General features: G+C 38.8%; 1 protein-coding gene and 1 long non-coding RNA gene across 2 annotated transcripts; both read right to left on the minus strand.

The window, feature by feature from the left end:
* Positions 1 to 54: 54 nt before the first annotated feature.
* On the minus strand, positions 55 to 4,991 carry LOC306984244 (thread biopolymer filament subunit alpha). The gene is made up of 10 exons (XM_079585424.1): positions 4,326 to 4,991; positions 3,968 to 4,179; positions 3,149 to 3,209; positions 2,971 to 3,066; positions 2,686 to 2,862; positions 1,640 to 1,765; positions 1,431 to 1,544; positions 1,233 to 1,339; positions 879 to 1,156; positions 55 to 521 (listed from the first exon to the last, which is right to left on the minus strand). Exons 1-10 carry the CDS (start codon positions 4,851 to 4,853, stop codon positions 502 to 504), a joined length of 1,719 nt encoding a protein of 572 aa, XP_079441550.1. The 5' UTR covers positions 4,854 to 4,991; the 3' UTR covers positions 55 to 501.
* A 1,211-nt stretch (positions 4,992 to 6,202) lies between these two features.
* LOC306984246 lies at positions 6,203 to 8,924 on the minus strand. The gene is made up of 3 exons (XR_013794508.1): positions 8,643 to 8,924; positions 8,237 to 8,374; positions 6,203 to 8,096 (listed from the first exon to the last, which is right to left on the minus strand). It is a non-coding gene; the product is annotated as an uncharacterized lncRNA (long non-coding RNA).
* Between the last annotated feature and the right edge of the window lie 2,615 nt (positions 8,925 to 11,539).

Genomic DNA, 11,539 nt, shown 5'->3' on the forward strand with positions numbered 1-11,539 from the left:
TTTATATATTTTATACATATTTTATAAATAATGTGTATACATTTTATATACGTTGCATATACATAATTTTTTTAAATTTATTATTCAATTATTCATTATTATAATTGAGATTTTATTCGAAATTATTACATGTAAAGATTACAGACCACTGTGTTTTTTTCTCAGTAATGACCAGAATGGATGTTTTTAAATTTTATTATTGTAGCAGGAAGTGATGCATGAATATAAACAAAATCATGCAAAAACAATATTGACATTTTTATATGATGTTTAAATGAATACAGAATTTGGACCCTCGTCAGAAATGACCATACAAAATGAACATACAGATAGGGAATTAATCTTTCTTCCATCGTTATGTTAAATATGTGACGGCGGTCTGAATGTGTGAACTTTTGAGAGGCGTTCTTCATAAAGCGTGATGGTTAGGCTTCCTTTCCATGCCCCATATGTGGAAGCTCAGCATTCTGTTGTGGCTCGATGAGTGGAGGTTGTGAATCTTCAGTAAACAGTGGATGACACTGTGAAAACAATGGAAAGTGTGACTACAAGCGAACTTGACATTTTACAGCAAAGAATTTGCGAACGCCATTTTTTACCATTTGAGTTAATCTAGTGGGGTCCTAAAGCCTGAGACCACAACTAAAACTTGCGTCTTCCGTTTCTATTTGAATATAATTCACTTATACAGAACAATTTAAGTGAAAAGGTGAACTTATTCATTTTACATTATAATGTTCACAAACTTTTAGTTTATCTACAGCTTTAAATCCCAGATTTTCAATGTGGCCTCAGACCTTTGGAGCGCAGTCAGCGCACTACACATGTTTGTATATAACGTATGGTGTACACGTATGAAAGCATTTATGAATACTTACAGGCACTGCTGCTCAGGCTGGAGGACATGTAACTGTTCCCTGCACCGTAGGAACTTCCTGCGCCTGCTCCAAAGACCAGTCCTCCACCGAGTCCCATTCCTAGACCCCCAAAACCTCCTCCTAGCCCTCCGCCCAGCCCGTATCCACCTCCGAGACCCAGACCGGCACCTCCACCTCCACCTCCACCCAGACCTGCACCCAGACCTAGACCTCCTCCTCCTCCTCCTCCGACCACAGTCTTAGACATGTGCACGGTGACACCACCTCCAGATCTCAACCTGGTCCACGAGACAGATACGATGTGATCGTTGAGTGAACAAAAGCTCACATTAATCTCATGTTAAACCTCCTCACCTGTTCTCTTCACCGTCCAGGAGTTTCTTATAAGCTGTGATTTCAACATCCAGGGACATCTTGCTGGCGAGAAGCTCCTGATATTCTTGCCCGTAATGAGTAATTTGCTGAAGAAAATGCCCATTTAGATTTAGTAGAGTCTGAGTGACAGCTTTATTTAATGAATGATGATGATCATTTAGTCTTAATTGACTTTACCTTTCTGAGGTCATCAAGCTGAGATCTGAGAATTAGAACTTGATCCTGGTACGTCTCCGTGTGGGAGTTGGAGTGACACTCTGCCTCCTCCACCTGAGACTCCACCTGTAAGTTCTGTCATTGGAGAGGGCAGTTATTCACAAGAATGCCAAAAAAAGGGGCAATCTGACATCTTTTACCCAGTGTTAATCTCCCTTGTTGTGACGCACCAGAGTTTTGATCCTGTCGATCTCCCTCTGCATAGAGTCAATCTGTAGTTTGTAAACTCGCAGCTCCTCTTTGGCTGTGGTGAGTGTCTGAGAACTTGGCTGAGAGGATGCAGACATCATGCTGAGCTATATAGACGGACAAAAGAAAAGAGGCTGTAAGTGGATCTCAGTCTGGCCCGAAACATGTGGTTACGTCGGTACACCTGCAATACAAGGACTCGCCGCTTGGGGGAGGCAGTTTGTTAAAGATGAATCCAGTAAGACTATAAAGTCATGTAAGGATAGGGTGACCACCGCAATTGGGAGCTTTTGAAATGACAAAACCACAATAAGAAATATAGGCTAACACTAAAATTTACCAGCAAAATCACATCTACTGTCCTGCAACAGAGCAATAACCAGGTGGTCACCCTATGGAAGGATGCATCAGAGTCTTACATTAATCATTACCAAAAGTTCGTATAATGTACATATTAATATTAAGCATCAAATTACAATATAATTATATGTTAATAATGTTTAATCTTTAATATTTACATTCATATTTATACATTTATATTAAATGTACTTAATTAGATTTAATTTAATTGTGAAATATTAATTTATTAGAACCACATTATAAAAGTATATATTATATTTTAAAATCTTGTAATGTGGTATACTATATAGTGTTTAATGTTAACTAATTATATAGGCCTATACAATCTGGTTACTTAAAGGCATAGTTCACACAAAAAGGATAGTTCTGTCATCATTTACTCATCCTCATGTTGTTCAAAACCTGTATGAATATTTTTCTTCTGCTGAACACAACAGAACATATTTGGAAGAATATGTGTGTCCAGACAGTTGATGTACCCCATTGACTTATAGGGGAAAAAATACTGTGGAATCAATGGGGTCCATCAACTGTTTGGTTACCGACATTCTTCAAAATATCTTCTTTTAGAACAACATGAGGGTGAGTAAATAATGACAGAACTATGCTTTAATATTTCAAATAGGAGTTAGTATAGCTTGCTTATAACAGAGCAAAGGTTTCATACACTGTCCTGCACTGAGAGGAGGGCGTCCTGCTTGCTGCGTTGAGCCAGGGCTTCATAGTGAGCTTTGACTCCAGTCAGCGCTGAGGTCAGATCCTGGGCCTGGGCGGCGTTATCCACTGAGATAGACACTGCTGACTTCACACCACCAGTCACAATGTTTCTCACCTCTATCACTTTCTAAAACACAACCAGACAGACATATACACAAGATTAGGCCATTGGGGAAATTCATAATTCACTGTATTTTAACAGTGCTGAAATAAACTGAGGTATGTTGCAACTCACAGCGTCATACACCTGCTTGGACAGAGCAATGTGATCCTCCAAACCACCGATGATGGTTTGCAACTCAAAGATGGAAAGGTACAGGTTATCCACTTCCTGATGGAGGAGAGTTTGTGAGACTCGTTCATCTGTAAATCTATGGGAAACCTCCTGATGTATGATGATGTATGTTTCGTACCTCTTTCAATGCGGTCCAGTCGAGCTCCAGAGTTTTAGTTTGAGAGGTTTCCTCGTCGTACCTGAGTAAAGGAGGAGAGAATGTGCGGGTATATTAGCAGATGCCCTCTTGACTGGACCTTTCTTACCCAAAAGGCTGTGACAATCACAGGTGGTCAAAGATATACAGACTCATTTAAATGCCTTACTCATTGTGGTACAATTACTAGATTCATAGTGTATTACAATCAAACCACAAAGTGCCAATAAGAAGGCAGAACTAAACCAATAACAGAATATAATTACAAATGTCCACTGAAATGTAATGAAAATTGAAATTGAATGAAAGTGCTTCTAAAATTAGCTTTAATGTTGGGGCAATCAATTATGTTTCTTTAACACAATATTTTAAACTACTGATCTAAGGTTTGGGGTCTGTATTTTTTTATATTCTGCTCAACAAGGCAGCATTTATTTGATTAAAAATGTAAAATAACAGTTATCTATTTGAATACAATTTCAAATGTAATCTATTCCTGTGATGGCAAAGCTGAATTTCAGTGTCATCCTTCAGAAATATGATTTGATGCTCAAGAAACATTTCTTAATATTATCAATGCTAAACAAAAAGCGGTGCTGCTTAATATCCTTCTGATAGTTTAGTTTGATATAACTTTTTTTTTTTTTTTTTACAAGATTATAAATGCCTTTACTGTCACTCTCGATACATTTTTAATGCATTGTTGCTGAATAAAAGTATTTAAAAAAATCTTACTGACCCCGAACTTTTGAACGATAGTATATTTTTTATACATAAATGTGCATTTCTCCAGAGATTCACCTGGCTTGAACATCTTCAATAATGCCTTTATAGTGCTCAATCTCAGCAATGATGGCCTCTTTAGTAACGGTGAGGCTGTCAATCTGAGATTTATATGTTCCGATGGCAGAGGTCAGAAGGATGGAGCTGCTCGCTGGTCCTCCCTGCTCTGGGTTAGTAAACATAGAAATCTTAGCTTTTAGCACTGCGTTGTGCTGCTCCAGAGACCGGGCCTGTGAAACCACAAAGTCGTAGTCATTAGAACCTAGTGACCTTGTATTAAATGAATTTTTTCTTTTTACTCGGCCTAAATTAATCCAACTTAGCATGCTATTTGTAAAAATGCTTGTAAATAAACCCACCTGAAACTTTCACTCACCTTATCAATGAAAGTTGCAAATTTGTCATTGAGGACCTGCAGCTCCCCCTTCTCTTTCATGCGTGTGATCTGCACTGTGTCCAACGACGGGAGTGTGGGGTCGATGCTGAGCACCGGACCGACACCTGCGTCCACCGTAGTGGTAGAGCTGATGAAGGACGGGTTGAAACCATAGCCTCCGATTTTGAAGACTCTGCCCCCCAGACGGGCTCTCAGAGGAGCCACACCGGCCCTCATCCCCGCTGCTCTGGCTCCTCCGGCACCCAAGCCGAATCCGCCACCGAAAGCGAGAGCGCCCAGTCCTGCTCCTGCGCCAGCTCCAGCCCCAAAACCTACACCCAGACCTCCTCCCAGGCCAAAACCGGCTCCAGCTCCACCCCCACCCCCCCTCGACAAACCGAACGAACGGGACAGAGCCATGCTGACACCTCCGCCACCACTCCTAGCTCCGGAGAACAGACGGTTGCCTCCATAGGTGGCTCCAAATCTGACGGCTCCCCCACTGATACGCAAGCTTGAATCGGTCATATCTGCACTCAGAGCTGGGGTCCGGGTCTTTGCCAAGGTGCTCAGTCAGGATGCAGCTCCAACTTTCCGCTTTAAATACCCAGCTCTTTGAAGGGCCGCCCAGAAAGGTTTGCTGTCAGTGAAAGTCACATGTCCCGGCGGACAGACAGCCAAGCGTCCCCCCTGCAGGCACTGGTTTCTCTCCAACATGTTTGAGTCCTTTAACAGCCTTGGTATGTGAGATTGAGAGAAACAAAAACCCTGCAACTATGTGCATATTTAAAGAGAGTCTCATATGATTGACATTTTGAAAGTAATTTTATATTTGAGTAAGACACTTTTTTTTAAATCAATTTGACTGCACTCACTGACACTATCGGATGAGAACAAAACTTGAACTGAATTGAGCTGGATGGTAACACTATTGTCTTCTGTAGAGCTGCTTTACAGCGAATTAGTTTCATTATTGACGAATTTTGCAACATGGACACTGTTATTGAATTAACATTGAACTGCGCTGAATCATGAACCTGTTTCCAGCTACTGTATATTGAATTAGTTTCATAATTGATGACCTCTTCAGTTATTGAACTGAACTGAATCAACACTGAACGAACTTCAGCTGAATAATGACACTGTCGTTTTCTAGAGCTGCTTTCCAGCTAAATTTTAATTTGTCTTATATTTGATGAAATTTGCATCATTCATTCTGTTCAGACTTGCATAGTCTTTTTTTTATTATTGTCAATGTTAAAAATAGTTGTGCAGCTTAATATTTTTGTGGAACCTGTGCTTCGTTTTTTCAGGATTCTTTGATGAATACGTTTGAAAGGACAGCGTTTCCTTTGCAACATTATAAATGTCTTTACTGTCACTTTTGATCAATTGAATGTCCTTGTTTGTGCACATTCATACAGAGCATCGTTATTGACATTTTAAATTGCTGTAGTCTTATTCATCCACGCATGGGAGATAAACGGTGAATTTCATGTTACTGAGCTGACAAGTCTGCAAGAGGAGCCTGTCATAAATCAAAATGGCTGTGACAGCGAGAGGCAGGTGAAATACTTTTTTTTTTTTTTACCCCAAAGGATAAAATGAAGTTTCTGACAGGTATGCAGCGTGCTGTAACAGATTCTAGAGTGTGATGATGGGTCAGCCTATGCTATAACTGTTACTTACACCGCTGAGCTGTATCTTAGTTACAGAAATCAACTCTTTTTCTTTAAAATAAAGTCGTACAGATAATGCGATTTTTAGATTACGGATCAAATAATGGATTATAGTTGTATAGATTCATACCTTTATAAACACATAATCAGATTCAGAGATGCAGTGTGGTCTCATTTGAAGACAATACACAGGCTAGTGAGAAAATAACACATTTATGTCTGGAAATGGTTTGCTTTGTCATGCTTTCAATAACAAGATGCAAATGATCTGCCGTTTGGCATGGATATGCTGAAACTTTGCCAGAGGTAAAAACAAAAGCTTTCATGAGTGTCCATCCACGCATGTGGTCTTCTTAGTGGTCACTGCTATACAGATGACGAAATACACAGTCTTTAATTGCACAAACTTTTAAATAATAATAAATGTGGCAAAAATGCTCAATTTGTGCATGATGTGTAGGCAAATAAGGTTTATTTGTACAAGAAAATCATCACAACTGTAAGAGTACCTTTAATAACATAAATTAATCAGATGTATAAATCTGAGAGAAACATCTTAATGATGATCTTTTAGATAAATGTGCTTTGATATTGACATGATGAACACATGGTTCTGCTAAATACTTGGTTATGGCAAAATTAAGTGCATATGATAAACAAAGTTGACTGAGTTCCTCTGCAATATTGTTTCATCTTCAGTTACGCATAAATATACAGTCTAATAATAATAGTTACTAACAGCAGAATAGTAAAGTTCAGAGTATTATATAATTCCCCTCATGATTAGACAGGATTAACCCATTTGATTCCAGATTTGGTCACAATTGTAGCCGGTGAGAAAACATTACAAACAATAAAATCCATATATTGTATATATATAGGTTCTTAGGCAGTTTTGAAAAAAGAGAAAGGTAAAAATTAGTGAATATTACTTAATGCTGTTTCATTAATGTAGCAATACCTTGTCATTTACACTTTTATGATGTGATTCAAAAAGTTAACTATTTAACATGGGACCGGGGCACAAATGTAACCATTGACATCTTGAACAGAGCAATCTAAATGATACATTAATAATAGGCCCATTAAATATTATGATGTACTGAACTTGGTAGTTATATCTGTATTATGAGATGTTTTATGACATTATCCTCAGAGTGGCAAACTGGAATTAAACCAGTGATCAAGTGACAATGTACACCACCAGCTAGCCATGTAACAAATGTTCACATGAAATCAACACATTCTGCTCTTTCATTTATAGTTGACAGATGTTTTTGTTTTAAACCATTCAAATTCAAAAGTACAAATAAATTGAGGGATTAAATGGATTAAATGAGGCCTATATAAAAATATTCAGCACCATGGACAGCATCTACGGAGAATCCCACTTCAAGATTGCCTTTAAGCACTGACCCACCATCCAAATATATTCCACTTATAACACATTAGGCTCAGCTGTTATTAAACTAAAGGACAGTCATTATTCAGAGACTTTGTAAAGTCCGCCATAAGGAGATCGTAAAAGGCCAATCATATTTCCCAACGTGAACAAAGATAAGATGCCTGCTGCTCATCTTACATATTCACAAACGCCACAGTTTTCATTCGGCCCGTTATGAGGATCCAGCAACTCCTTCAAACACGACTTCCTCGCGCTGTTTCGCGTCAGTGTTTGTCGGTGGATGTTGCGGTGGAGCGGGGCGAGCGATCACGCAGCGGCTCAGTGAGGGCTTTACCCTGACCGGGACCGAGGAGCCACAGTTATCCCGCTCAAATTCCTCCTGTGCCCTTAGCATCTTCCTCTTCTTCATCTTGCTTTTGTGAAAGTGGTAGGTGGTCAGTGAGATTAATACAATCCCTATAATGACCAACCCCAGCACCAGAAGAGCGGCGGTGGACGAGAAAGGCTGGAGCACGTGCTGAACTTTCTCCGCGCGCGTCCCGTTAGTCTCGGACGCCCCGTTAAAAGCGCCCCATATAATCTCAGATGCCTTCATTATTCACAATCCGCGAATTCAGGTGTACGATTCCACGAGAACTGCTTTTAAATATCCAGACTTATTTCAATTAGCCATCTCTTATGACAACCCTTAAAAGGAGAAACATATGTTTCAAAACTTAAAAGACGATAAACGTAAATAATTGTGTTACATTTTATTTACTGACTTCCCAGACAACAAGAATTGCTTTTGGAAGATAAAGAATGTTAATTAAATGTCTTATCCGTACCTGATATAACAGCCCAGTCGCGTTCACTGAATTGGTGTGGGAAATGGTGTTGGTTTGGAAAGACGACCACAGATCTCTGACGTAACCTGTTTTCATTACGCATTCTGCGAGCCTTCTCCGCTACAACGTTGTGAAAACCTTTCGTGGAGAGGTTTACGTTTTATAGTACATAGCCTACGTAATACATCAAATGTCTTTTTTAACGTAATAAATAAATCACAACGTTGCAAAAATGTTGTCTTGGCGTTGTAAGCACATCCCCTTGCGAGTTTTCGTAATATGCCGGGGTTTTTGTCAGGCACGTTTAAAAGTAAAGTGGTTTACCAATAACATAAATCAGTATTTGTGAGAGAAAGATCAAATATTCACTATTAATATAATTTGTCGTGAGGTAAAAGCGTCTTACCTCAGAAAGCGTCTGTCAGACTCCCTGCTCCAATCAGGTAAACGTTTTTGAATGAGAAAACTGTCTCGTGCGTCCGACGAAGAAAGAATCTTCCATCCACGTTGAAAAACTAGGAATAATCGTAGTTAGCCTACTTTAGTGTCTGCCAGTTGGGGTAAAATGACTTAAAGGAGTCATGTGTTTAATTCAGACTCCGCGTAATCAGCAGCCCAAAAGAGTGTTCTCATTTATCTCACTATCCAGTTCGTGCTCCCCTACTATTTTTCGCCATTTATTTTTAATGACGCACGAGGAGTCGAGGACTGCTCACTCGGCCAAATAAAGCCCACGAGAAGGAACATTTGGAGCACCAACGGCTAGTGAATCAATGAAGTGCTCCAGTAAACACTTCACAGAGAGGGATCGCGTGGACTTGAATGTAAATGAGACAACAGCCATAACAAATCCCCAGAAAGATACAGCAAGACTAGATAGATGTTGCTGTCCAGTGCTGAAAACATCCTGCAGTGTAAATTAAAATACATCTGGGTGGATTTTCAATTTTTAATAAGTGATTTTAATGTAAATTCCTTTATGATTTTAATAATTTATTATTAAAAATAATAATTTAATGCTGATATTTTACAAAGATTCAGTCTTAAATAATCTTTTCATGGTAACAGGGACGACTTTTTAAGTCCCCAACACAGACTGCACAAAGAAAATAGAAAAAAAGAGACTGATTTGACTGACTTGTCCTTCAAGAGTTCACTCATATAACCTGGCGGCACTAAAATAATAATTAAACAGAAATCGTGGTTTTTGTCTGAAAACTCGATTCTAATACTCAAGCCATGGATTATCCCATACATAATAATAATTATAAAAGAATAAACTCAAATAGATGGCTAAAAATTGGCTATAAAAATTATTAAACAGATCTTTCATGAAAATCACTTTATGCTGATACTCTTTCAGTGGAATCTCAGGGTTTATTCTTTGATACTCTTTTCACACAGGAAGAAACTTCTAAACATTGTTTATATAATCGGATTTAAGATGCTGAAGCCCCAATGGTCTTGTGATTATCAGAAATTATCCATTTCTTCTCTAGTGGGTCCTGCCTACCTTTTCTGAAGTCGAGTGACAGCTCTCCCCTTTCCCTTCACAGTCGGATCACCAGGGCAGACAGCTCTGGACACATCTCCAAACTACAGCTAAATAACCTCATGATCTTCACCTGAACAAAGAGTTAATAAGCGAATCAACCACTTGGCAATGACCAAATCAGAATACAGTATAATAAGATGTGAGCCCATTCACCCCAGCAAAAAAAGAAAAGAAAAAAAAAGACAATTTAAATCATATAATCCTCATAATTCACAACAATGCTGTCACCACGGGGAAATAAAAAGCTATGATCCAGGGAGTAGAAGAGGTAAATAGCACCATGGGCATCTCATTAATTCAGGTTGTGGATCATAATGTTCTACAATGTTACAAACTACAGCATATGGAGAGGTGCTCTCAAATGCATCCACCAGATCAGAGGCACCAGTTGTGATAAATCTCGGCTTTTCTGTCGCTAATGACAACAAGGTACAGCTCATCCTCTCCCAAAAGGCACTGCAGTCGATCCATTCTTTATAACCAGCTCTGGAACAGAAGAGCCACTTAAACATCAACAGGCATCAACTAGCTTGGAACCACTTCGCAGGTTCATCTTCATCTTTGAGATGTATACAATATTTCTCAAATCTGCTTCCATTAGCCTGAAAAGAACAGTCCATCCAAAATCCAACGTTCCTAACCTGCATGACTTCCGCTCTTCTGTGAAACGCAATGAAATACATTTTATAGCAGAATGTCCAAGCTTGTCTTTTTTTATTCAATGAAAGTCAATGGTGACAGTTTTCAGTGAAAATAATAAAAATTCAGTCTGGTTCTTACACAAAGCTTTTGTGCCGCTTTCAAAGACTTGGAATACAGTACTCAAGGTGTATGGACTACTCTTATAATGGTTTTAATGGTGCTTTTTGTCAGCATGCACTTTAATTGCATGGAACTGCCAGAAGAAAGTCATATAGATTCAGAATGACGTGAGAAAGAGAGTAAATGAAAGAATTTACATTTTTAGGTAAACTATTTATTTAACAACCTTTCTTTGTTTAACAAAACAATAGTTGGAATTTGGATTTGTATCATCATTAACATGTGCATGTACATGACGCTCTGGGTGCACACTGCTAGAGAAATGTCTGAAGTGCTACACACTCCTCAGCGCTGAAACAGTCATTAGAGGGGAGAAATAGCACCGAGGGAAATAGCTTTCCAGGCAGGATGAAGGCGCCTAATAAACTCACGTCTGTGATGGATGACTCTGCACCCACAAACCCAGAACACAAAGAGAATCTATGCAACCCAGTCATACACAAACACAATACATCAAGCTGCATGCCTGTCACATCCACCACAAACACTACGAGTACCGCCTGCCTGCAGTCGTTCGGGAAAGGTGATAAGTGATAAGAATCAAAGAGGGATAAACAAGTCATCTCTGAACTACACAGTCAAAACATTAAATGGGCCGACTGTGAGAAGAGTCACTCCTATCATGTAGTACACTTTAATGTGATATATTGGATAATACAAATGTTTGACAGGACAATGACAAAATTCACATTTGGAAGATATATGCCTCCTTCCCCACCAACATGGATCAACAATTTTGAATCATTCTGTACTCCAGCTTATTAGATTTTCTGTCCAATTAAATGCTCCCTAGAATCTTAAGCATCTTCATATTCTTTATAATAAGCATGTACAGAAATACATTATTTCTTAATATTATTGTTGTATCATTTTTTTATTATATAAATTATATTATGTATATTATAAAAATAAATGATTTTTGACCT

Source organism: Phoxinus phoxinus (genome assembly GCF_949152265.1).
Source record: "Phoxinus phoxinus genome assembly, chromosome: 17".
Taxonomy (NCBI): Eukaryota; Metazoa; Chordata; class Actinopteri; order Cypriniformes; family Leuciscidae; genus Phoxinus; species Phoxinus phoxinus.

Coding starts and splice junctions, on each gene's coding strand:
- LOC306984244 (XM_079585424.1), bottom strand. CDS start 4,853: ATGACCGATTCAAGCTTGCGTATCAGTGGGGGAGCCGTCAGATTTGGA. Junction 4,180..4,325: donor TTGCAACTTTCATTGATAAG/GTGAGTGAAAGT, acceptor GTGGTTTCACAG/GCCCGGTCTCTGGAGCAGCA. Junction 522..878: donor CAGCCTGAGCAGCAGTGCCT/GTAAGTATTCAT, acceptor TTGTTTTCACAG/TGTCATCCACTGTTTACTGA.